The 27,978-nt window shown below is 43.2% G+C and overlaps 2 protein-coding genes across 5 annotated transcripts in view; one reads left to right on the top strand and one right to left on the bottom strand.

Moving 5' to 3' along the window:
• The window catches only part of LOC308327140 (rho GTPase-activating protein 7), a 38,183-nt gene extending 36,871 nt beyond the window's left edge, over positions 1-1,312 (top strand). For all 4 annotated transcript variants that reach the window (XM_080780326.1, XM_080780325.1, XM_080780327.1 and 1 more), the window contains exon 20: positions 7-1,312. In XM_080780326.1, coding sequence (XP_080636452.1) covers positions 7-115 — 109 coding nt within the window. In that variant the 3' untranslated portion in view covers positions 116-1,312. The remainder of the gene's footprint in view (positions 1-6) is intronic.
• Positions 1,313-3,592: 2,280 nt separating this feature from the next.
• Positions 3,593-27,978, bottom strand: part of rars1 (arginyl-tRNA synthetase 1) — a 28,506-nt gene continuing 4,120 nt past the window's right edge. The window contains exons 3-15 of the mRNA XM_080779510.1: positions 27,755-27,943; positions 26,197-26,305; positions 24,770-24,870; positions 24,329-24,450; positions 22,856-22,976; positions 22,367-22,496; positions 21,267-21,371; positions 18,206-18,384; positions 15,061-15,170; positions 10,797-10,902; positions 7,850-8,022; positions 7,267-7,514; positions 3,593-4,351 (exon numbers count right to left, since the gene is read on the bottom strand). Coding sequence (XP_080635636.1) covers positions 4,242-4,351; positions 7,267-7,514; positions 7,850-8,022; positions 10,797-10,902; positions 15,061-15,170; positions 18,206-18,384; positions 21,267-21,371; positions 22,367-22,496; positions 22,856-22,976; positions 24,329-24,450; positions 24,770-24,870; positions 26,197-26,305; positions 27,755-27,943 — 1,803 coding nt within the window. The 3' untranslated portion in view covers positions 3,593-4,241. The remainder of the gene's footprint in view (positions 4,352-7,266; positions 7,515-7,849; positions 8,023-10,796; positions 10,903-15,060; positions 15,171-18,205; positions 18,385-21,266; positions 21,372-22,366; positions 22,497-22,855; positions 22,977-24,328; positions 24,451-24,769; positions 24,871-26,196; positions 26,306-27,754; positions 27,944-27,978) is intronic.

The raw sequence follows: 27,978 nt of genomic DNA, 5'->3' as shown, positions 1-27,978 counted from the left end.
TTCCAGGGGCAGGTCTCAGGAGTGGTACCGCACAGTCAGAGGACACCTCCTGGCTTCCAGGCTGCTCTCCATTAGAGACTCATTCAGACCCGAGCACAGAGAGAGCACCATATGAATCCCCCCCGGTCTACACACAAGCTCTCAACCAACGCGAGGCGACCTGGCCCGCTGCGGCTAGTGTCCCAGCCAGACGCTGGGATTCAACTCGTTAAGAAAGAAGATTGGAACATTCGGAAAACAGGAGTAGACATTGACTTTTGAACTCCACAACGCAAAACTCAAAATGGATATGAATGATTATTGATGATCTCTCTAACTCTCTTTCTTTCTCTCTCTCTCGCTCTCTAAAATGCAGACTAAATTACTCAAAGGGGTAATTTCACTTTAAACACTTTTGGAGTCATTTTAACTTCTACTTGGATTGTGTGTGTGATTGTGTGTCTGTGTACACACACACAAACACCGCAGATAGTTTTATTTTTTATTTATTTGTTTTGATTAGTAAATATGTAGATATTTGTTAGCCATGTGACACCAGGTGACTGATATTATAATTTTTTTTGGTTTTTTTAACCAATAGGGAAACATTTTGGCATTTCATCGTGTTAACATTCTCTAAAATATAATATTGCACCAAAACCTAAGTCCATACATCTTATTCTTCTTAGGGAAGGGGATCAGCGTCACATCATTCCTTGTTTGACCCCGCAAAAAACTTGGTCTCAGAGAATGAATGATGAATGATTGTCAGAATAATTTCTAAAGTTTAGAACATCCCACCCGTAAAAGCGATTGTACAACTTAATATATATTGTTCCTCTGTCTTGACGTCTACTTATCCTATAGATGTATGTGTGTGTGTGTGTGTGTGTGTGTGAACTTGTGAGCACCAAATGGGTCACTGCCCAAAAGTATAGTACAATTTGAGAAACGGACATTGTGAGGTCCTCACAACATAAAGTGTGTGTGCGTTCGTGCAACAGACCAGGTAAACATAACAGTCAAATCTTCAGTTCCAATACTGAGAGTGTACAAAATGGACCCAAATGGAACCATAACGGTCCATTTGGTTCCAATGGTACGCTTACAGATTATCACTGAGGATTGTACTGTGAATATATCCATGTGCATACACACCTGGACCACATGTAATCTGTCATACTTTATTCCCAAAGTTTATTTAACTAAATATATTCAAATCTGTGTTTATTTAATTAAATTGATTTACAGAAAAAAATGTTATCTTGTTTGCCATTGTGTGGGAAATCTGTATTTATCTGCCAAAGCAAGTAATTAAAATGTTGACTTTTCAGTGAGCTCGGCTCCTATATTTTTGCGTGTGCATGAGTGCACAGATTAAGCCAATTATTATTTGTAGAGCAGGTTAAGTAGCAAACTAGGGGCATGTTTGGCAAAAAACACTCCTTGGGCTAAAAACAGCCCTAGCTATCATCACAAATTATGAATTGAAAGGTGATGAGGTGGGCACATTTGGGCAAGTGGCTTTGGCCGTTTTTAGCTCAAGCAGTGTTTTTGACATACTATAATGTATAAAACAAATTGCTCAATGCTGACAGCCGGCTAGCAAGTGGATTCATGAATATTTTAGGCCAATAAAAAAATACTTACCATATTTCCCACTTTAAACAAAAGAAGCCTGCTACTCCTACATTCCATTCAACGTGGCTTTAGGCCCAGTCATAAGATGGACTGTCACAAACAAGCTAGACACCCTTCAGCACCATGGATAGCGAAAACACACACAATGCAACTCTTAACAACCAAAACCCAACACTAAATCTGCCAGTGAGGATCACTGTTGCCACCATGTCAGTATCATGTCATGTCAGTACCATGTCAAATCCATGTAATTATGTCAGTATCATGTCATTGTCAGTACCATGTACATTGAAAAAAAAATACTTACCATATTTCCCACTTTAAACAAAAGAAGCCTGCTACTCCTACATTCCATTCAACGTGGCTTCAGGCCCAGTCATAGGAAGATGGACTGTCAAGGATAGAAAGTGAATATTGAATGTGAATATTGACTTTCTAAAACAGGTCTATTTTCTGATACTATCCTACCCTAGTGACAGCATTAACAAAATAAAGAAAATAATGAATGTATAATGAGCCCTTCAAAGCAGCCTCTCCTCCGTGGAGCGACAGTCAATCTCATTGGTTGTTATTGAATCCGTTTCTGCAGCCCCCCCCCCCCCCCCCCAATCTCCTCTTTCATAAAGCGTGAATCAAAAAGCTTTTTACCCTCCGTCCTTCAGACTGAGAAAGACACGGAAGAAGAAGAGAGCCGACTTCCTTCGCCGAGGTTGTGCTGAATGTTTCATGAAGGCGTCTGAGCTTTGAGGGGAGTTATTGTTTGTGTCGCCTCTCGGGTTGCGATGTTATTGAGAGCAGCTTCCCCCACGGTGCACACCGGGTGGAGGGAATGCATGACAAACAGAAATGAATGAGGAGGGAGAGAGAGAGAGAGAGAGAGAGAAAGGAGAGCCATTTCACTACTTTACTCTTAGCTCGATTCACGGACCCAAACAATGCTCCTCGGTCGTTTACCGTACTTTAAAGGGGGGGGGTCCAACTTGCAACAGTCCGGCACATGCGTGGCTGGTTAAGACTCACCTGTGGCACCGGCGGACATGCGTAGCAGGTTAAGACACATGCGTGGCTGGTTAAGACTCACCTGTGGCACCGGCGGACATGTGTTGCCGGTTAAGACACATGCGTGGCTGGTTAAGACTCACCTGTGGCACCGGCGGACATGCGTTGCCGGTTAAGACACATGCGTGGCTGGTTAAGACTCACCTGTGGCACCGGCGGACATGTGTTGCCGGTTAAGACACATGCGTGGCTGGTTAAGACTCACCTGTGGCACCGGCGGACATGTGTTGCCGGTTAAGACACATGCGTGGCTGGTTAAGACTCACCTGTGGCTCCCGACATCCGTTGCCGGTTAAGACACATGCCTGGTCGGTTAACACTAGCCCGTGGCTAGTAAAATATCACTACAGTTCAAGTATTTAACAAAAAGGAAATATTACTACTTGGCTGTATAATATGCCATTCTGAATTATACGACACTGACCTGTTTGTGTCACTAATGATATTAAAATCACTAAATGATATTAGAAAGATTCGTCACACTACGGGTTGGAGAGATGTTCCGGTCGGGAATCGAACCCGGGACCTTTGATAGTTTTTTAGGATTCCAACTTCGGCAGGGATTTTTGAGCGGACGTCCAAACCATTCGTTTCTAATTACATTTAAAAAATAACCTTCGGGCTCCGAACCTCCAATGGTGGGACAACATGAGCGGAATTTAAATACCTCCATTCCTGATGAAGACCCGGAAGGGTCGAAACATTGATTCTCATTCCCTTAATAAAGTATTTGGGAGCATACCAGACGTGCTGAGCAACCAGGTTGCCGAGCAACCGGGACAGGGCTTAAAGTTGGTTTTCAGCTAAACGGTTTCATATTGAACCCTTTTCATATCAAGGCCCATTATTCGAGTGGCGCTCTACGAGCTTGTAGGTCTGCTATTTTTGAAAAATCGAAGAACGACATAGAAACAGCTTTTTCAGAGAACTGTCAGGATTTAGAAGATTCTTTTTTATTAATTTCGACGTCAGGTCTAAATGGGTTAAAGATCTATAAGGGCCCATTTGGTTAGCAACTCTCCATCATTTAGCTGGGGGGCCAAATGGAACCCTGTCAAGGCCCACTGGTGGTCCCCGGACCACTGGGGGACCAAATGGAACCCTGTCAAGGCCCACTGGTGGTCCCCAGACCACTGGGGGACCAAATGGAACCCTGTCAAGGCCCACTGGTGTTCCCCGGACCACCAGTGATCAAAGACGCCATATCAAGTCTCGGGCAGCGAAAGAGTTTAAGAGTGTGCTTTTTGCTTCTTTCAGAACCTGATGATGCAGAGACTTTGAACGAAGCCAAATGAAAACGACCTCCTACACGTCCTAGGCTTGGTTATTCAAACAAAAATGACTTTTATTTCTTTGTCATGTATTATGATCGACATCTTTTCCATCCGCTGGAGCGTCGGGCATTCAAACACGCTTGGCTCGATGTGTCCGTCACATCGTGGGATCGGCATCGTCCACCAACGTGTGCTTCTGTGGGGGCGGGGCTGAGACGACGACGAGAGGGCGGGGAGGGGGCGAGGAGTCAACCACGCCCCCGCCGTGAGTGATATCGTGACACGACATCACATCCTGTGCACGGCGTTGATGCCCAGGATGTGGAAGCCTTTGGCCATGACCGCTGCCGTGGCCTCGCACAGCAGCATCCTCCACATGTTCACCTTGATGACCTCACCTGGAGAGAGAGAGAGAGAGAGACATAGAGATAATGTTACACAGCAGCATCCTCCACATGTTCACATTGATGACCTCACCTGGAGAGAGAGAGAGAGAGAGAGACATAGAGATAATGTTACACAGCAGCATCCTCCACATGTTCACCTTGATGACCTCACCTGGAGAGAGAGAGAGAGAGACATAGAGATAATGTTACACAGCAGCATCCTCCACATGTTCACCTTGATGACCTCACCTGGAGAGAGAGAGAGAGAGAGACACATAGAGATAATGTTACACAGCAGCATCCTCCACATGTTCACCTTGATGACCTCACCTAGAGAGAGAGAGAGAGAGAGAGACATAGAGATAATGTTACACAGCAGCATCCTCCACATGTTCACCTTGATGACCTCACCTGGAGAGAGAGAGAGAGAGAGACAGAGATAATGTTACACAGCAGCATCCTCCACATGTTCACCTTGATGACCTCACCTGGAGAGAGAGAGAGAGAGAGAGAGAGAGAGAGAGAGAGAGACATAGAGATAATGTTTCTGTTGTGTGTTGCATTTACTGTAAAGGGCCACTTCGGCCCTTTTGCAACCAGATCTTATTTTAATGATGTTTGGGAGACAAGAAACACTTTCCTGGGGTTTTTTTTATGTAGGTAATTTATGTTTTTAGACATTTTAGTATTTCAAAGTGTCCATGGAAGTGAGCCCAGTGTCCATGACATCATGGAGTTCATGGACACTTTGAAATACTAAAATATCTAAAAAACACAAATTACCCACATAAAAACACCAGGAAAGTGTTTCTTGTCTCCCAAACATCATTAAAATAAGATCTGGTTGCAAAAGGGGTGAAGTGGCCCTTTAATGAACTTGGTTCTTCTGGTATGAAAGATGTTTATTTGTGGCAGAGTGGCTCCATCGCTGACTGCACACACACGCACACGCACAGTCAAGGCGCACTGTAAATGGCATTCCATCACACAGCAACAGCCAATAACAACAGGCCATTAAACCCCATTAAACCAATGACCTTAAGGCCCCGCCTCCTCCAGCCCCCATCGACATCACAGCTAGAGAAAGCCAATAGAAATTATGTCGTTAAAGAGCGACGCGGACACACGGCTCGTTAAGAGGGGGGGGGGGGGGGGGTGCGTTAATTGATGGATGATAAAATTAGTGAGTAATTTAACTGTAGATAAACCTAACACGGGCGTTTGTGTGAAGCCCCAGAACATTTTTATCTAATATTTATACATTTGATATTAATTTGATCAGATGTTAATTAAGACCATTCAACTCCATGTTAGTCAGTGGTGGACAAAATACTCCTGGTCAAATATTACTACTAAGTAACCTTGACACGCGCACAGAGATTCCACACATTTGTCAATACCGTAGATGAAGGCGCAGTGATATAGAATGCAGTGTTAAGTAATTAAACTCCTCTTTCACCGTTTTAACAAATACAATTCACAAGTTATATATGAGCAATATTAGACGAGAGGGTGTTCTTTATAGTCATGAAACCATTTTGGGGCGGGAACCCCTTTTGGTGTTTTAAAGCATTATGTTATACTTTAGCTATTGAAAATTACATATATAATCTTTGGGGTCCTTGACATGAAATATTGAGCACCACTGATACAGAAACATGAGGTCAGAATTTAGAAGACACTTTTTTAATTTTGACCTCAGGCCTAAATGACGATAAAGAACAACCTGGAGTGTAATATTGCAATTATACAACCCTTATTAACCCATTCAGGACGGAAACCCGTTTTGGTGTTTTGAGATATGGATTTTTGGTGTTTCAAGCATTAGCTTTAGCCATTGAAAAATAGCAGATCTACAAGCTCATAGCGTGGCACCAAGTGCCGCACTACAAGCTTGTAGATCTGCTATTTTAGAAAAATCATGAAAATGTGTCTCAAATCGTCACAGGAAACGTTTTTAACTCAAATCTTTTTTTCTAAGGGTGTCCCTGGATAAACATATTTTCAGATGGGGATCCGCAGCCAAATACAGATAATTCTGGTGGTCCTTGACATGAAAAAGGCTGAGCACCACTGACATAGAAACAGGTTTTTCTGAAAACGTTTAGGATTTAGAAGCATTTTTTTTTTTTTTTTAGAATCGGGCTCAGGTTCGCTAAAAGAAAATCTTATTTTTTGTAATGGCAGACTACGATCCCAATTGTCCCAAGAAACTAGCTAGCCTAGCAACACATTCGGCTGCGATCTGGGAGAGCAGCACAGCTGATGTCTTTGTTTTGATTAGGTGTTCCTATATTGTGGTTTAAGCACGGCTAGAAAGCTGTTTCAACCAATCAGATTGCTTCCCTGAAACGACCTGTTGTGTATCATTTTTCAATGCAAAGAATTGACTGTATCAAGACTTATACAACACACTAGAAGCAATGTGGGAACTCATCAGCCTCTGGGTTCGCATGCGTCATGGTTTACGTCGATGATAAATTGTGATTAACGATTTAATGTGTGTTTTTTTTGTTGGCATTGAACATTGGAACGTTAATCATTTGTATAACTGTTTGCCTTTTAGGCTTTGCAATCACAAATTGCACAGGGCAGATATGACTAAAATATACACATTTAACTGTCACATTTGACCAGCAGCGGTGGCTCAGAGTTAGTGTCAAAGTGTCCTTGAGCGAGACACTGAACCCCTAATTGCTCCCGATGTGCAGGTTGGTGCCTTGCATGGTTTCCTCTGTCATCTGTGAATGTGTGTGTGAATGGGTGAATGTAATGCACAATCTGTGTAAAGCGCCTTGGATAAATGCACCATTTACCATTTAATATATATGTTGTATATTTTTCTCTTTCCATAAAATGTAGCGGAAATAGTTGATCTACAAGTAGGCCTACTACTTATTTAGGCTACAATAGGCGCGGTTCCTTACCGGTCTGCCGGTCCTTCTCCACGCAGTAGCAGGTGTCGTAGAACTCGGTGAAGGTGGTGGCCAGCTCGTACAGGTAGTCGCTGAGCGTGTGGAGCAGGAGGTCATCGAGGATCTTGTGGAGGATCTCGGGGAAGCGCAGGATGCACTTGCCCAGCTTCCACTCCTTGTCGTGGTCCAGCAGGATCTCTGTGCTCTCTGCTGCCCTCTTCAGGGTGGCCTCGTCCAGGTTGGCCAGGCGGGCGATGGACCTACAAGTTAGAAACATTTTCACAATTACAGAGTGTCTGAACGATGCCAAGATTTTGGATATCAATGTCTCCATTTTGGAGAGTCCGGACCTAGACCACGTATTACCGACGTTTCAATCTGGCAACACAACGGCAAAAAGTGAGATGCTTAAGTGTTTTTTCCCCCGTTTTTTTAATTAATACTTTAATTTGTCAGGTAGAGGATTCAAAAAGGTCAAAGTAAGTAGCTAGACCTATTGTGTAATAAAAACTCAACAAATACGTGGCTGTGTTTCCTCGATCCGGCCCTCTCTGTGTGCGTGCGTGCGTGTGCGTGTCGGGGCGTGCGTTCTCACCTGATCCTCGTCAGGGCGTACAGCAGGTACGCGGCTGTGTTTCCTCGGTCGTCCAGCATCTTGTCGAAGGAGAACACGTAATCGTTGATGCGGTTGTGGGACAGGTCGGCGTACTTGATGCAACCGAACGCCACGGAGCGCTGCGCCCTGGTCAGCTCCTCGGGAGTTAACACCTGGACACACGCACCCATTTTAACCATGTGTTTATGTCCACACAAATATCGCATTAATTATGCACAAAATGAATGGCTGGAACATGGACATTAAGAGTTTACATAATACACATAGTATATGCATAAACTTTCCTTGACGATTATCTGGTTTCAGAATTTATTCACAATGTATTTTCTCCATTATGAAAGTTATTGTAGACGTCAACTTGTATTGAGGGGGGCAGGGCGGGAGTCGTGAGACATAGCCAAAGCATTTCCAGGGGGAGTCACCAGACAAAAAGGTTGTTGGAACCATCTAACAACCAGTCTGTGGGTATGCCCTAGGCTGCAAAATAAATAGACCAATAGTCTGCACCTATGGCCCAGCTCTGAGATGGTATGTAGAAGTGGTTGGTATTTGGTCATACAGTCTTCCTCTAGGCTGTGGTGAAAGGTGCAGGCTATCTCTACTACAGACACTTACAGGCAATCTACAGTTGATTGAAAAGCATTTTGGTGGGCCTTGATGGAATTGTAATGGCAGATTTTACACTTGGTTGCATGCTGAAAATAGCCATCTACAAGCTCACAACTATTTACAATTTAGGCCATTAGCAGACGCTCTTAATCCAGAGCGATTTACAGTAAGCAGGAACAAAAGACATCAAATACATTAAAAATAAATAGTCATCAAGAATCATATTATTTATTAAAAACCCAACAGTGGAATATCTATATAATGAATTATGCAATATACATGTATACTATATAGTGCTATGTCTACATAAAATGTAATCTAAGTTACATAAATTGAGCCTTTGCTTGACAAAACATAAAATAATCTCTTCTCCACCAGTCACTCCGTAACATTTTAGTCTTAGTTTTTATTTGTTGACGAAATTGACAGTAAATTAGTCCATAGTTTTAGTCATCATGGCTTAGTTTTTATTGCGTTTGTCAGTAAAAAAAAAAAAGGCAGTCGATGAATATTTTCCGTCCTGTACAGAACATGAACAACAATGAAACAGAAGACAGAGAACCAATAAAACACTATAACAAACACAAAACTACAAGAGGACAGAATACAATCACCCAGACACAGCAAGGAAAGAGGACGTTCAACAAATACGACGATGAGATCGACCTATGATAGTTTCTTTACATAAACGAGGTTTCATGAACGTCAGCTTCCGACATATTTTATAGTTTTTGGTTAACATTCTAGTAGCGCTCGTTGACTGTCTGTTGGTTTAATAGCAACCGGGTTAGCCATAGCGACATGATTGACGACAACGCCATCTGCTTTCCTACTATTTTGATTGGTTGGTATGAACCAACGCCCATCCCAGAAACTGCTGCCGTGGGAAGGGCTTTCAGTCTGACTGATGAAGTGAAACAAAATGAAAATTCAGGCATGAGTGTCAGGCGTGAATTTGTTCCCTTTTATTTTTCTGACTGGCTGACAGGCACAGCGGTGTGTCTGCAAAACTGCTGTTTTCAAAGTCAAACTTGGGTCTCCGTGAGCGATGGGGCGGACTACAGACTGAGCTGCAGGCATGGGTCCAGAGCCTAACACCTGTTGTACCGCGTGCCAATCAACAGGCTACAGGGAGAGAGAGGGGTGGCAGACGCGCTTGGACTCTTCTTTTCCCTCCAGGGTTCGCCACAGCAAATCATCTGCCTCCATCTCACCCTGTCCTCTGGCTCCTCTTCTCTTTCACTACATCCATAAATCTTCTCTTTGGTCTTCCTCTATAGGCCTCCTGCCTGGCAGTTCCAACCTCGGCATCCTTCTAGCGATATACTCACTATCCCTCCTCTGTACGTGTTCCAATTCAGTGGTTCAATATTTACAAAACTCAGACAAAACACTTTATGAAATAAATAAATAAATAAACTCTTGTACGTCCAAGTAGAACATACATTTATACATAAAAAAAAGTTTAAAATGTGGAGATACATGCAACAGCAACTGCATCAAATTCGGGGTCCTTGAAATGTTACAAGGTTGAGAATCCCTGAGGGAGACGACGCGATGGCCAACAGCTGAAACAGAGAATCCCTGAGGGAGACGCGATGGCCAACAGCTGAAACAGAGAATCCCTGAGGGAGACGCGATGGCCAACAGCTGAAACAGAGAATCCCTGAGGGAGACGCGATGGCCAACAGCTGAAACAGAGAATCCCTGAGGGAGACGCGATGGCCAACAGCTGAAACAGAGAATCCCTGAGGGAGACACGATGGCCAACAGCTGAAACAGAGAATCCCTGAGGGAGACGCGATGGCCAACAGCTGAAACAGAGAATCCCTGAGGGAGACACGATGGCCAACAGCTGAAACAGAGAATCCCTGAGGGAGACGCGATGGCCAACAGCTGAAACGGGATCTCAATAATAAAGCCACAACACATTTGTGAGGACATGGACATTAAATGTCCTAAATTCTTTAGGACAGCAAATGGTAAACTGTTGTAGTGAAGTACGACGCAGAGCGCAGTGACTCTCTCAACCCGTTCACATACACCTCCTCCAATTAATCACGTCTAAGGTCTGTCTGTATGTCTGTCTGCACACCTGTCTGTCTGTCTATCTGCACACATGTCTGTCTGTCTCTCACTTACTCTAAACCGGTCTTTCGGTCTCCATTTGTACCGACTCGGAGTTAAATGAACACTGGGGGACTTTTTTTTTAACGGTATAGATCGGGGTCCCGGGGATAAGAAAATGCTATCAAACAGGGGTCCACTCCGTGGTCTACTGCTTGTCACACTGGGGGTCCTTGAAATGCCCACTGACCTTGTCTCGTTCTTTGTCCTGCAGTTTGTCCATGGATCGCTTCAGGCCTTCATCCAGCAGGTCCCTCAACCGCACCGTGTCACCCGACCGAGTCTTAAACTTCTTCCTGCACACACACACACACACACACACACACACACACACACACACACACACACACACACACACACAATTATAATGGAACGGTTAATCTAAAAGTTTATTTATTTATTTATTGAATTACAAGGACCACCATAACTGATGAGAAATGAGAATGTATAAACATTTTGAATATAGGATTTTTGGACAACAGAGCATTTCTATTTTGTGGTATTGCAACTTCTACCAAGTAAAGAAAAATGGAGCGTCTCCCCCACCAGGGGGCGTCAAGTTGTGAGGTGGCTGTTAAGTATTTTTTATTTTTTTTATGGCTTTCACCTTTATTTTATATATTTTATGGAGGGACAGACAGTAGGCTGACAGGAAATGGGGAGAGAGATGGGGGGGGGGAGACATGCAGTAAAGGCCGTCGGGATCGGGAGTCGAACCCGCGGCACAATGCCAGACTGGATTACCAGCCAAGGTGCCTGGACCATTGAGCCATGGCCCAGGCCGGCTGTTAAGTCTTTAACTGAGTGTTAAGTTATTGGCCTCTGGCTCACGCTGTGAGGCAGCCAACAGCAACAGGGCTGACCTCCCGCCGGGCGGAAGACTGATTAAGGGGAAGTGCGACGCTGGGAGATTTATTGAGGATTCCAGGTATTGTAGCGTCTACAGCCCCACAAAGACAGACTTAAACCTCTTCAAGGCAGAGAGACACGCCTGGTCTAGGGATGCAGCTGACCCTTATTTCCTTAACGATTATTATATTGATATAGATTATGTTTCCGTTCGTTCATTTAAACAACTCCACACACACATACATTTAAAATCCCTTTTTTATTAGTCTGATTAAGCTGGATACAATTTAGGCATGACGCTCTTAATCCAGAGTGACTTAAATTAAGCAGTTAACAAAAAGCATGGCATACATCACATATATAAAAGTAGTTTAACATGCGTAAGCTAAGAACGTAACATTGGAGTATCTATTGTAAACTATACATACTATATTATATATTATACATGTGTACTATAAAAGTGCTATGACTACATAAAATGCAATTCTAGTGCTGTCTACGTAACATGCTATAAGTCTGTTTAAAAATACTATCTAAGTCTACAGAGCCATTATGCATGCTGCTGTAGATGGTCTTATATTTTTCGGAGAAGAGGTTTAGGTCGCATTCACACCTAATACTTTGGTAGACTCGATGCGAACGGGCGGAGAAGTTGGGATTCCTGCATATTTAATTTGCTGCGGTTTGCCTTCACACTGCGCTGTCATCCGCAGCAATTGGAAACGCAGCAGAGAACTTTATCAATGTGTTCAATTCATAAACTACGCAGTCAGTGAAATCTATGGTGTTAAAATTATGCTTCTAATAGTTAGGACTTGAGGGTAATGTGGATGCATGTGTGTCGCTGGGGACTGGACTGGGAGGGAGTGAGTGAGTGAGTGAGTTTCATTCTTAATGAGACATTAGTGCTTTGTGTCGTCCATCAATCCTTATAAACACACTCAGACATGACTAGCTGAGCTCTCACAGGGGGCAGATGATCACACACAGACACAATACACAATGCATGTCATGTGAAAGCAGGGAATCATAGCTTCAAAATGACATATTGCTTGTTCAGTTTGACCCACCAGTTTTGGAGATAGGGCTTATAGAAAACAGTGAAAACAGTGAGTTGAGAAAACAGGCTTGAAAGGTTCATTTCTGTGGACTCTAACATTGCACTTACATGTGTAAGCATTTATTTCATATTTACATGTCAATTTCAGCTCTGACATTTATTTCAGACATGCTCTAGTACAGGGTTCCCCAATTAATTTTCCTCAAGGGCCATATTTTGACTAGGGTACCAGGCTGGGGGCCGAGTCCGCACGAGTGATACCCATTTGAAAAGGATGCCCAGTTTGACATGCATAGGCCACTGACCCCCATTTAATGCCATTCATATCTGGGGGATGGGAGTCTCCGAGCCGCCATTACGTGACAATACGCCAACCCCTCCCCATCCCGTTTTCAAGAAGGGAGAGGGAGAGGCATTCTTTTCTTTTTTTGGGGATCACGTGATCCCAAGCATTGGAGCCTCAGTAAATTCCATAATTAACCCGCTTATGGCCAACGACGTGTTTTTTGACGTGCTATCAACTAATCCCTCAAGGCCAAGGACGTTGTGGACGTGGTAGACAATAATTCCAAAAAAAATTAATAAAATTATCATTTTTTTCCGATTTTTTTGCATTTTATTTTTAATTTTTATGTAATCTACTAAAAACCGGCCGAAATCCGCACGATCGTGCACTATCGTGCACGCGCGCCGTCTCTATGTGAATCGCGGCAAAAAATCTGATATTTTGGGATCTTCTGGGCTCGATTTGGGTGATTTTAGACTAACTTATGATGAAGCTATTGTTAGCCTAGCATTCCCACAGAGTGAGGCTATCTTGTAGGGGACAATCTTTCATTGGTTGTTTACGTCATTTTGAACCGGAAGTGTTATACCAGTTTACACATTTTAGAGATTTTCAGCATAATGGTACGTTCCCGCCATCTGGTGTAAATCGTGGGGTACTACTTGAAAATGAATCTAAAAGATGGCGTGATTGTATTTTAACGCAGAAGTTTATTTTTGCATAAAAATGATGAATTAAGAAATGGGGTTTTCGCCAGAATTGGCTGGCGTTGGCCAGCAATCTAATGGCAATCTAAAAATGTGAGATGTGACCACAATGTCACAGATTGTCTCATTTTGAAGCTGCAAGTCTGTAGTTTACAATGATATAAAAATCTTCTTTCTAGCATTTGCCATTATTTATTAATAAGCATTTTAATACACCTTGGTTTCAGTGAACTAAAATGCTTCATTTTTGCTATAAGTGCTATAAGTAAACGATGGAACATGCTAGAGACATGGTTCTAATTTATTTGTAAAGTGAAGAAATGCAGCTTGAAAATGAGATATTTGGTGATATTGTGCTCATATCGCACATATTTCTATTGTCATTCAAAAAGTCGCCAAATCACAAAAAGGTGATTTAAGGCTGGTAATAAGAGGGTTAAGTCAATGAGGAAGTGATTAGAGAGATCCAGTGGAACCAAGACTAAGTCACTGACTACGTCATATGCTTGGAAATAGCCAATCTGCAGTGCCAGACGCATTGTGAGCTTGTAGAGCGGCTATTTCGACACACAGACAAGTTCAAAAAGAGGCATTACAATGCCATAAAATTCTCACGCTATTTAGTCAACAAAAACTGGACTAAAACACATTTCAGATGACTGAAATATGACCAAAAACTAAAGTGGAATATTACTCAAAAGACTCAGACTAACAACTGTTATTGTTTAAGGCTGAACAGCAGTGGAGTAATAATATTTATATTGTGATTGGTAATATTCATATTGTTATTAGGCCGTTCTCAAATCTTTAGAGCAGACGTGCCGTCATGCTATAGTTTGAGCACAGCCGGAGAGCCTACTTCAAGCACATTGTCTCGTCGAAACGTACCTCTTTTATAATAAAAGCTTTGGAGATAAAACACAGACGTAAAGAAACAAGCAGGATTGCCACGGTCGTGATGGGGGTGGACTTGTTCCGGGTATCAAAAAGGGGTTTAGTATTTCTTTTTCCTACACTCTCAGCTAAATCCTGCCGTCCTGCTGTGCTTGTGGGGTGTGCGTGCATGCGTGTGTGTGCGTGTGCGTGTGTGTGTGCCTTCTCTCTCTCTCATAAGTTATGTTGCATATGATCTTATAGATTCTGCAGCACCACTGCCTTAATCCATTTTGACCTGAGATCAGATTCTAAAAATGTTTCTACGTCAGTCGTTCTTCGATTTTTCAAAAACAACAGACCTACAATCTCGTAGCGCGCCACTCGGTGGCGTGCTATGAGCTTGTAGATCTGCTATTTTTCAATAGCTAAAGCATAACATAATACACCAAAAGGGGTTCCTGCCCAAAATGCCCTAAACATGCAGTGTTGTTGTTAGTAGGAATAAACACTGAAGCACCCGGGAGGGATTGGACTAAGAAAGGGGAGGTGCCAAACAGAGTTCCAGTCTGTACACCAAAAAAAGAAATGGAGGTGGTTCCCCTAGAGGAAAAAACCATCTGTATATAGTAGAGTATACTGTATGTGTGTGTGTGTGTGTGTGTGTGTGCTCTCTTACTTGTCCTCTCCGAGAACGACCCCAAACCCTGCATGTTCCACTCGGGTCACCTGAGGGTCGTACCAGCCAATCATCTGAGCCGCAGCGAACACCACCTGGAAGTGAGTGCTCTGTGACAAACACACACACACACACACACACACACAGAGTCACACATACACCGCCTGCTATCAGATTCCATCCTCCCTCTCTCCTATAAACTAATAGTAATTTTATACCTTTTTTTTTCTCCATAAATTTCTTATGCTTATGCTGGATATGGTTGCAGCTGCTCTAGCGTGTCTGACTACTGCTAATGTTTAATCATACCTTATGTATTGGATATTGGACTTGGTACATTTTTATTTGGCTGTTCTGTGCCTTTCTGGCCAGATAGTTAGGTAAAGTTGAAATGTGTTCATAAAAGGTGTCTACGATCACATATACATTTGTTCCAACTTCCAACCCAACTCCCTTGGGAAACTTTGTGACCGCTGCTGAAAGTTGGGGTACCATTATCACAAGTAAGACGCGCAAACGTGGGAAGCGAACGCAGCTCGTACATATTTGGGTTTTGTTAAGATTTTTTTTTAAGTTAAGTTTTTTTTTAAGTTAAGTTTTTGACCTGGCCCCTTTTGTGCCCATATATGGAGCTGAGTGATTCGTTTGTGATTGATGCAACACACTCCATATTTGGGTAACAGCGTGACACACAGACAGACATACAGACAGACATGATCTGCTAAGTCTCATAGTTAGTGCTCACTGCGTTCGCAATCACTGCGTTCGCAATTATCAACCATAGCCACTTGCCCAAATGTGCCCAAATGCGCTGACCTCATCACATTTGTGATGACGGCTATGGGCATTTTTAGACAAAGGGGTGTTTTTTGTGCAAAACTAATGTTTGCAATGGATTCAGAATCTTGAAAACCCCCTAGTTTGACACGTGACATGCTACTTAAAGCAGGGGTTCCCAAACTTTTTTGGACCAGGTACCCCTTTTGGGGTAGATATTTTTCCAGGTACCCTCTCATCCTCGCAACACGGATAACAATATATTTACAACCACAAGCAGTGTTTCCTGCAGGAAAAAGCTTTGGCATGGTGCTGGGCACAGGCCGCAATTTTGATTAATTAATTAATTAGATTCATTAATTAATAAGATTAATTTGTATTATTGCTCTTGTATTGCTATTGGAGACACTGGGGGGACACTGGGGGACACTGGGCAGGCACTGAGGAGGCACTGGGGAGACACTGGGGAGGCACACTGGGGAGGCACTGGGAAGGCACTCGGGGGGCACACTGGGGAGGCACTGGGGAGACACTGGGGAGGCACTGGGAAGGCACTCAGGGGGACACTGTCTAAATGTAGACGTCTAAATGTAGACGTCTAAATGTAAGTTTGGGAACCACTGCTTTAAACACTTTAGCACTTTATGAACATGAACAAAATAGATGGGTCCCCCCTGGAACTCCCTTAGGTACCCCTGGGGGTCCCCTGACCCCACTTTGGGAACCACTGGTCTAAATGTATACAGACGTCTAAATGTAGACGTCTAAATGTAGACGTCTAAATGTAAGTTTGGGAACCACTGCTTTAAACACTTTAGCACTTTATGAACATGAACAAAATAGATGGGTCCCCCCTGGAACTCCCTCAGGTACCCCTGGGGGTCCCCGGACCTCACTTTGGGAACCACTGGTCTAAATGTATACAGACGTCTAAATGTAGACGTCTAAATGTAGACGTCTAAATGTGTACGTCTTCTCTTATGGGGGTCCCTGGCATATCTTTTCAAATGGGGGTCCACGGGCTAAGTAGTGTCAATTTGGGGTTCCTTGTAAGGCTGCAACAACGAATCGATTAAATCGATTAAAATCGATAATTGAATTCGTTGCCAACGAATTATCTTAGCGATTATTATCGCGGGTGTTTTCCAACATTAAAATGTAACATAAAGCTGCTTTCTTTTTACCGTTCAGTAACGGCACTAGGCTGAACGAACAATATGCAACGGGTCGTATAAACACAACACAAGATTGTCTTGAACGTGACCAGAGCAGCTCCCCCCCCCCCCCCCCCACACACACCGCAACGATCCTGTTGCAACGTTAGCTTGCTAGCCTAGCAAGGTTGTGTTTACTGTTGATATAGCAGCTATCGCTAACATGAGGAACAGAAACAAGTCCTCTTTGGCTCTCCGTGTTCATCGGATTCTTTATCTTACATAAAGAAATACGAGCGACCTGTTAAAGAAGTTAAGAACACAGCGTGGGGACAGAAGTCACAGTGACAGACTTGTACTGAGCGTGCCGTATGTGACTGTGAGCATTGCGGGCTGAGAGGACTCCCCCCTCCGCTCCCCAGGCTCAGGAGGGAGGGGGCTGTTTGACTGTACTGTGCGCTGGGCAGGAGCATGTCTTAACGGTAGAACGGAGCGGCACTAAAAGTCAGCATTGCAAAAATAAAAAGTATGATTTTATAGTAATGATTTATATAAAAGTAAGTCAATTCTGTCTTTCATATATTTGATTTATCCATGAATATTTTTCTTCACAGTTAGGTTTGTGGGCAGGGGGTGCTTAGGGGGTAAAGGGTCTGTAACAGAGTACAAAAATGGAACCAAATGGACTCAACATTGATTTTACAATAGAAATTAAAATATAAAAATTGGGGTCCCAGAGATAGAAATGGAAAGAAAGACAGTAAGGGGGTAACATATTAATTTTGAAGGAGTATTCATTTTTATTATCTTTATTGTTAGTTACAACATGCCTAAAATAACTTGAAGCTAATTTTTTTAAGTAATTGCAAAAAGGTGCCATAATCCGATTAATCGATTCATCGTTTAAATAATCGGCCGATGAACCGATTATGAAATTAATCGTTAGTTGCAGCCCTAGTTCCTTGACATGAAAAAGTTTGGGAACCACTGCTTTAAACACTTTAGCACTTTATGAACATGAACAAAATAGATGGGTCCCCCCTGGAACTCCCTCAGGTACCCCTGGGGGTCCCCGGACCCCACTTTGGGAACTACTGACTTAAAGTATAATGAAATGTGGAAGTTTGTGCCTTATATTGGTTGTTAATGGTACCCCAACTTTCAGCAGCGGTCACAAAGTTTCCCATGCATGACGGACACGAACACACGCACACCTGCCCACTGTCTGTGACGTAGATGATGATGTCGGCGCGCTCGTCAAAGATCCGGTGTCGCAGCGCGGCGAGGTCGGAGGTGTCGTAGGTGTAGCCGCCGTCGGACTTCACCACCGTCAGCGGGATGGGCTGATCAGGACAGAACACCACCTTACGACCCTCGTCCATCTGCACCAGGCCTGAGGACAGGAGGGAGATCATCTTTACAATATACCACCTTAACCCATTCTGACCTGAGATCAGATTCTAAAAAAATGTCTTCTACGTCCTGACAGTTTTCTGAAAAAGCTATGTTTCCATGTCAGTCGTTTCTTCGATTTTTCAAAAATCGCAGACCAACAAGCTCAAGTGGACGAGTTTGCCGGCTGGTGCAGGAGTAACTTCCTTCAACTGAATATCAAAGAAACTAAGGAGGTCATATTTGACCTTAGGACTGGTGCTCATGCACACCAGGAAATAGTCATTGGTGGGGATGGGGTAGTGATTGTGGAGGAATATAAGTACTTGGGTACAACGATTGATTCCAAGCTGACATGGAATTCCAACACTCATTCCATCTATAAGAAAGGTCAGCCGTGGCAGACTGAGACAGTACAACGTGGAAAAACATGTTTTCATCGATCCTTTGTGGAGAGTGCATTGACATTTAGTTTTGTTTCATGGTATGGCTCATTATCATTGGTTAATAAGAACAAACTCCATAAAATCAGCAACGTGTCCAGCAAAATAGCTGGGGTACGATTTGAGACCTGAATGTATGAGACCCGGTACTCAGGAAGGGGAAAGCTATCACTAGGGACAACACACACCCGTTACACAGCCAATACCATCTTTTACCATCAGGGCGACGGTACATGGTACCTTCTCTGCAGGCTATAGGGCCTCAAGATGGTTTGTTCCCATAAGTATAGGACTTATGAACAAGCAGGCCCCGTCTCAGTTCCGTGCATAAAGTGTGATGTGATGCCTCTTGGAACTATGACTGGTGGCCTTCTGTTGGCATCGTTTCTTTATTGTCTATGCACTGTGTGATCTGTTTGTTTGCATATGTTTTATGTATATCCTGATGACTGCTGTGCACAAAACAAATTTCCGAAAGGACAAATAAAGTATCTATCTATCATTTCCACCAGGCCTGAGGACAGGAGGGAGATCATCTCTACAATACAATGGATTAACAACACACTCACTGCCAGCCATTACATTCAACGTGATCACAAACTTCAGCGGGCTGAGGAGGAAGAGGGGAGATGGGAGAGGAAGGAGGAGATAGATACTAGGGCTGTCACGATTATACATTTAAGTTGAATTGTCACACAAATAATTGGGATTAACGATTGACGTTACAATTTGTATTGTACATTGTAATGTTACAATTTGTAATTTCAGGCTTTGTAATCACAAATTGCGCAGGGCAGATATGACAAAAGTCTTTCCAAAACATTTCCAAAACAGGGGACGTGACATGTTGTAAGCTGGTTGGTCAACTTTTTCCACTATTTTTTGGGAAAAAAATTAATAAAATAACCCATTTTTGGCGGGAACTCCTTTTGGTGTTAGCATTACGTTATGCTTTAGCTATTTAAAAATAGCAGATCTACAAACTTTTTTTATCAAAGAACCACTGACCATAGCTTTTTCAGAAAACCGTCAGGATGTAGAAGACATTTTTAGAATCTGATCTCAGGTCAGAATGGGATAAAGAAAAAAAGTTTTGAAAATGTATGGTCACTTTTCTACATGGAAACGATTGAGTTATGCAAAAATAATTGTGATTATCTCAAATAATTCCGATTGGGCGATTGTGTCACAGGCCTAGAGATAGAAAGGTGTGTAGAACAAAGGGAGAGTGGTATATAAGAGGGACAGAAAAGAGGAGGGAACCAATGATAGAGGAGAAAAAAGATGGAGGTAGAGGGGAGGCGGAGAGAGAAATAAAGGTAGATTCAGAGAAAGAGAGAGAGAGAGATATTAACAGAGACAGAATATGACAGTGGAAGAGGGAGAGCATTCGTGAGACAACACTGCCCCCATGTGGTCACTTCCTCACACTGCAGACAAAACCGCAAAACCCAGTTCAGTATACCAGTATCCCCTTATTACTTTAAAGACGTAGTGAAATTACATTTAGAATATATATACGGGCATATCTAACAATGGATGCCAAAACAATGGGAACATTTCCATGTGTGTATTTTATGTTATATCAAAAGTCCATAAAACATCCAATTTGACAACATATTTTCTAGCTTTTTTATCAAATAAATACAACCTTCCAAGTTCACACCTGTTTCGCTACTTTCAGGTGCGACACTATATATCCACGCAATTTCCCTCCTTCCCATCGTTACCAACTTTCCAACCGTGGGAAAAAATACTAAAACTAACCTCGCATAGCCATCTTTGGGGTCCCCAGTGACACACTAATCCTTCAATCCACCCATGCAGATGTAATCACATTCACCTCCCTTTTGGCACGAAGGAGGATTCTGCTCATATCATGTGGAAATCCCCTTCCCCCCCCACCTATATCCACCTGGCTGGTAGACGTGATGTTTTTCCTAAAGCTTGACATTTTTAAATTCACAATTAGAGGCTCAATCGAGAAATTCCATGCTAGATGGCAACCCTTCATATCACATCAAAAAAATTAAAAAAAACATCCAAATTGAATGACTTCCTCTGAACAAAAACGTGAAGCGTGACGACGTGTCGAGGCCTGCATCAATAAAAATGAATCTTGATTTCCATTGCTGCACGTTCCTCCAAACAGAGTGTTCACAGTTGTGAACCGTAATCAATTTATATTAAAATAGGCGTCAAAAGGCGATCTCGACAGCGAGGGCGTTTGAACCAGAAGGCGTCAAATGAGTCAATGTGTATCAAATTGCTGGTACAAATGTTATCTGATGGAGACCGACTCAGATGATTGCGAGTGTGAACCAAGGCAAGACACTCCTCAGATTCAAAGCCATTTGTGACGGTGAACTGATAAGATTGTTCCGTTGTTGTCAAATTAAAATCTAGTAATTCAAGAATACATTTTACTGCAAATGCTGACCTGCGGCTTCAAACTCTTGGACCACCGCAGTCATCATATCCTGATAGAAGGACTCTCCCCTCTCGATGATCTGAATGTCCAGACAGCCGTATACCTTCTCGAACTCTGGAAGATGGAGAGAGAGAAAGACAATCAGACAGACAGAACACATACATAACACAGCTTAACGACATGACTCACCCACCCAGGTGATGGAAATAATACTCACCATAGTCTTTCCGTGCATTACAGGCAAACAAACTCTTTTCTGTCGGACATTAAAGTTGATTGTTGTCGATTGTGTTGGATACGGTGTCTCCCTATTTCTAGTTAATTGAAATGATGTCGTGCACATTTGTCCAGTGCATAGCCTACTGCAGGCCTTGTTGACTAGATTTGGAAGACATTTTGAAAGCTCTTGCTACTGAAGTGATTCATAATTTATATGGAGAAATCCCGTCATTTAACATGCATCTCAATGGGTGAGAAGCACAGCATGCCAGACCTCGGTCTGGCAGAGTGGAGTGGGTGGGGCTTAGCAAAGGGCATTTAACCTATTTTGTGCGGGAACCCCTTTTATGTTATAATTTAGCTATTGAAAAATAGCAGATCTACAAGCTCATCTACAAGCTCGTAGCGCGCCACTCGGTCTGCTATTTTTGAAAAATCGTGAAAATATTTATTTCAGAAAACTGGAGGATTTAGAAGATTTTTTTTTATTTAGACGTCAGGCCGGCATAGGTTAATTATCATAACAGGTATCAGCTGACACATGAGGGACACCACAGTTCACATTCTGAGAGAACACTCACACTTTACTACATGCACTGTGTGTGTAAGTGTATAAAGCACACACACATACACATATCTATGCTAATCTATGCTAATGTACAGTTGTACACACAATCCTCCCCCCACACACACACACACACACACACACACACACACACACACACACACACACACACACACACACACACACACACACACACACACACACACACACACACACACACACACACACACACACACACACACACACACACACACACACACACACACACACACACACACACACACACACACACACACACACACACACTCTCTCTCTCTCCCCTCACCTTTCCTGGACACGTCACAGATGAGCTTCCAGGCTTTCATGAAGTCATCCTCTTTGCTCTGTAGTTTGACCACACACTGATAGGCCCTCTTCTTAAACACCTCGTCTTCATCAAACCGCTTCTTTGACTCCTAAAGACGAGAGGAGAGTTGGAACAGGAGAGGTAGTAGTAGTCAGACAGACAGACAGACAAAAGACCAACCTAAGGGCCTGGGCCATGGCTCAGTGGTCCAGGCACCTTGGCTGGTAATCCAGTCTGGCAGTGTGCCGCGGGTTCGACTCCCGATCCCCACAGCCTTTACTGCATGTCCCCCCCCCCCCCCCCCATCTCTCTACTCATTTGCTGTCAGCCTACTGTCTGTACCACCATATAAAAAAGCCACAAAAAAACATTAAAAAAAAAAGAAGACAGGCAGGCAGACACACCGACAGGCAGGCAGACACACCGACAGGCAGACACACCGACATGCAGACAGACAGACAGACAGACCTTGTAGAATGCTTGCAGGTCTTCTATAGGAGGACTGACGGTCAGGTAGTTGGGGAACTTATCCTGGAGGTGAGCGATGAGCATTCCAAACTGTGTGCCCCAGTCTCCTACATGGTTCAACCTGCACACACACACACACACACACACACACACACAGTACAATACAGTATTCAAAAATGTTAAATTGTTGATGCTGCTATATAAATATTTGAAGTTTTTCAGAAAACTTTAGATTTAGAGGCGTTTTTAGAATCGGCCTCAGGCCTTAAACTACTTATAATACTTCATGAACCTTGTTATAAGTTAATTCCTTATAAGAGCATTATAATGTATTATAAATGTGCTTAGAAATGCCTTATAGACCCAAACGTATTATTGTTGGGTCTGTTGGGGTGCAAACCAGTCCAAAATTGTTCACTTTAATTTCAGGATTCAAATTAAAAAAATAGCGGATTGACTGTTCAAAATGCAGTGAGCGTGCAGATCTGCTATTTTTGAATCTTTTGTGTTATGCTGTAGTATGATCAAGTAGGACATTCATTTACAAAAAATAAAAAAGTAAAATAAAATGTGGAGATAAAAGGTTTCTGCCCGACAGCAATGATATAGTCTTACCACTTAGAGCTGTGGTTCCCAAACGTGTTATGTGGCCTAACCTACGGAGTACCACCTGTTCTCTTCTGACAAATCTAGTTACGAATAGCCCAAACTAGACGGGACCTAACAAAACCCATGTCCATGTAAGAAGTTGATGAATGACCATCTGTTGTTACCTAAACATAACACCTATGTCCAAGGTAAGGGTTGGTCTGTCTATCTGTTGTTACCAATGTGGAGATTGCCTGTGAATATAAGTGTGTGTGGGGATTGATGAAGGGGGTGACTGGGAAGCAGTGATGCTGCCATTTTGCTGTACTAACAACCTACTGAGAACTATGAATAAAAAGAATGATGTCTGAATCCTGATCCTGAGTCCTGCGATTTCCTGTCATCTACCTACCTTTTCAAAAATAGCAGCTCTACAAGCTCGTAGCGCGCCACTCGGTGGCGCGCTACGAGCTTGTAGAGCTGCTATTTTTCAATAGCTAAAGTATAACGTAACGCTTAAAACACCACAAGGGGTTCCCGCCCAGAATGGGTTAAAAGGCCTATTCATACTTCAGTGTTAGGTGACCCCCGAAAACATTATTTTTAAAAACAACAGACATGACGTCACGCTGCGGCGATAAGCAACTCACCGGCACCGCTCACCCAAACACATCTTTCCGTGGTCACCTCAAACTGGAGTATGAATAGAGGCCTCCTACCTGAGGACCTCGTAGCCCAGGAACTCAAACAGAGGACACATGCTGTCTCCTATGATGGTGGAGTATGAATAGAGGCCTCCTACCTGAGGACCTCGTAGCCCAGGAACTCAAACAGAGGACACATGCTGTCTCCTATGATGGTGGAGTATGAATAGAGGCCTCCTACCTGAGGACCTCGTAGCCCAGGAACTCAAACAGACGACACATGCTGTCTCCTATGATGGTGGAGCGCAGGTGACCCACGTGCATCTCCTTGGCAATATTGGGAGACGAAAAATCCACCACCACCTGAATATGCACGCACACACACACGCGCACACACACACACACACACACACACACACACACACACACACACACAATAAAGACTTCATGTGAAGGACCCCCTGTGGAACGGAGGCAGCTACTCGCATTGTGCTGGCTAGACTGAGAGTCCCGCCTCCCCGAGTCCGCGTCCCTCTGTTCCCGCTTCGCCCCGAGATAACTTTCTCCCAGAAAAAGAAAAAAAAAGTTAATTAATAAATAAACTTCCAAGGCGGATAATAAAATGTGTCGCCTGCTTTACTGAGAGCGGCCAAACGCTTCTGAAAGCGAATTTGTGTCTCACCTTCTTCTCGGAGGCCAGTGGAGGTGGTTGGACTCCATTGAGAAGCAGGTTGGTTAGCAGTTTGGACACAAACGTCCTTTTCAGGTGGATGTTGATGAAACCTGAAACCACAACGACAGCATTAGTCCACCGTGTCTACTTTTTAGTCTGAACGACGTATCCAGGCACCGCCTAATTTTACCCGACTCGACTACCATTTGCTTTTGAAAAGTGTATAAAAAGAACATGGCTAACATAATGGGAGTGGTCGGCAGTGGCTCAGGAGAGCAGTTTGATCCCGGGCCGACCCAAAGTTCAGAAGTGTCCCTGAGCAAGACTCTGAACCCCTAATTGCTCTTGATGAGCAGGTCAGTGCTCGGTGCCATGCATGGTTCCATCCGCCATCTATGTGTGTGTGAGAATGGGTGAATGTAATGGACAGAGTGTTAAAGGAGGCTGAAAACAGCCAAAAAAGAACACACACAACCAAGTGCCTACTAGGCAAGGTGCTGGATTAAACTAAGTCACAAGTAAATGAATGAAAAAATCTGCACACCATTTTCTGCTCCCAGAGATTTCTTTACTTCACCCATTTAGGCCCGACATCGAAATTTAAATAATGTTTTCTAAATTCGGACTTTTCTGAACTACCTATGTTTCTATATCAGTGGTGCTCAATATTTCATGTTAAGGACCCTAAAAAATTATATATAATAGGCCGCCGACCCCCATCTGAAAATATGTAGTTCCAGGGACACCCCCAGAAGCAAAGATTTGAGTTAAAAACGTTGACTCTGTAATGTCATATAGATGTGAGGCACATTTTCACGATTTTTCAAAAATAGCAGACCTACTAGCTTGTAGATCTGGTATTTTTCAACAGCTAAAGCATAACATAATGTTTAATATAGGTAACGTTTGGAGCCGTAGCCCTTCTTCAGACCTGCACTGGGTGAATGATGCTATGAATGATGTGGCCTTATATTAAAGATGGAGTGCCGTGATTTTTGTACTTTCTGTTTTGCATGTGTCTATGGAGTTAACATTACTCTAATAGACATGAATTATAAATTATTATGTTATTACAAACATCCAAATTATAATACACTGAAATATATTAGGCTTCGTAATCACAAATTGCTATTGCTATTGCTATTTTTGAAAATGAAGACATTTTTTCAATATGGAAACCATTGACAATTATGCAATTCACAGAAAACCACCCAATAATAGAACCGCAGACTTTTCGATAGATTACGTTCTATCAGTTATTAACTGTCAAAGTTTAATTGACTAATTTCTTAACGACCATTAATAATTAACATCCCTAATCGTGACCGGCCAAGCCGACCAATGGAAACCCAGCATAAGCAACACATCCTTGAGGGTCCAAACGGCACCTGAACCATGTCCTGACTGAAGCCGTTAACCCTTTGTGTATAGTATACCTGGTCCTGCGATCTCGGTCTTCTGGATGAGTTCGTTGTCAGGAATGTTCTGCATGATCCTCTCAGCGATCTCCCTGGGGTTCACCTTTTGGTTCTGGGCCTTCAGCATCTACAGCAGACATGCATGTCCGGAAACGGTTAACGCACATTTAACGCATTTAGACCTGAGCACGCATCTGTGTTCAGGTCTTTAACCATTATTTTAAACTTTAGCTGTTGGAAAAATAGATCTGCTATCTTTTGAAAAATGTGGCACAAATCTTTGGCTATATATTATTTCACAGCGAATGTTTTTGAGTGGTGCAACCACTCCAAGGAACAGCAATGTCCGATGTTCAACCATGTATGTATGTATGTATGTATGTATGAATGAGCACGAGTATGACTGAGTACCAGTAGGGGTGCTGTTTGCCAGAAACAGAGAGAGAGAGATAGTATTAGTGCTGCACTGTTGCCTGCTAATGAGAGAGAGAGAGAGAGAGAGAGAGAGAGAGACGAGAGGAGGGGGGGAGAGGGGAGTTGCACCACTCAGTTCACACGGGTGTGATTTTAACTCAAATCTTTGCTTCTGGGGGTCCCTGAAACAACATATTTTCAGATGGGCGGGGCGTGTCGGCAGCCAATTACATCCTTGACATGAAACATTGAGATGATTGAGGGGTCCTTGACATGAAACAGGCTACATACTGTATTGTCGTGTTGGACAGAAACCTTGCGTCTCCATATTTCACTTTTATTTTCATAAATTAATGCTAATACAATAATATTATTTATGTCAGAAAATAGCCTCTACAAGTTTTAACCTATGATAAATAGAGAGACAGGTTGTACATGAGCCCTAGCATTCCTATTCTGTGGGATTTGTGATGAATGAATTGCAGACTATTTTTGTTCAGAGTAAAAGCGACAATTTCTTTCCGGCAACCCAGAGCTCCTATTTTGAAGGAATCCCGGGAATGATTGTGTTAAAGGCACTGTCTACCACTCTGCCTTAAGGTGCACTACTGGTGATAATTATGGTACGCAGCACTGTGCACTTTATGTGAACTCAGGTTTATACTCTGACTGAGAGGCGGGATAAACACTAGTCTGGTACCCATTTTAATGAGCTCAAGGTTCCTCAAGCTCAGACAGAACTGGGCAAGACAGCCTTCTGTGTCAGCGGCCCAATATCTTGGAATGAACTCCAAAACTCTTTAAAACATAGCTCCCTGCCATCATTCGGTCAGTTCAGAGGAATACTCCAAAACATGTTGTAACCGTGACTGCTCCTGCTTCAACGGAGTTGTTCTTGTTTGTTTGACTGACTGGTTGTTCTGCATAAAGTTCCTTTGTAATTTAGCCTGATTTATAATATATTGTGTTATGGAGGTATTTTTGATTGCATTGTGTCTATTGTAACCTCGGCTACATTGAAAATGAGGGCTTGCTCTCAATTGTACTTCCGAGTATAAATAAAGGTGATGATGATGACATGATGGAGACCCAGTAGTAACTCTGAGGACCCCCCCCCCCCCCCCCCTATTGAATGGCCCTGTGCTGTGCTAAGAGCTTGTACCTGGGCCAGGGCCATGGCACTGTTGCACTGGTAGTCTCCAAACTTGGCCTGCTGGTTGGGGGTGACGGCCATGGGAGGGTTGTCCAGCTGCGGACACGCTGCCCTGATGGCCTCGCCGAAGATCTCACCCAGTCGCTGGTTGATGTTCATCATGGACTTGCTGCACTCACTCCTCTCCTCCTGAAGGCTCTGCACACACCACACACACACACACACACACACAC

Source organism: Protomyctophum bolini (genome assembly GCF_963924005.1).
Source record: "Protomyctophum bolini genome assembly, chromosome: 13".
NCBI lineage: Eukaryota > Metazoa > Chordata > Actinopteri > Myctophiformes > Myctophidae > Protomyctophum > Protomyctophum bolini.
The sequence above is the reverse complement of the archived record's forward strand: the minus strand, read 5'-3'. Positions and strand labels throughout refer to the sequence as shown.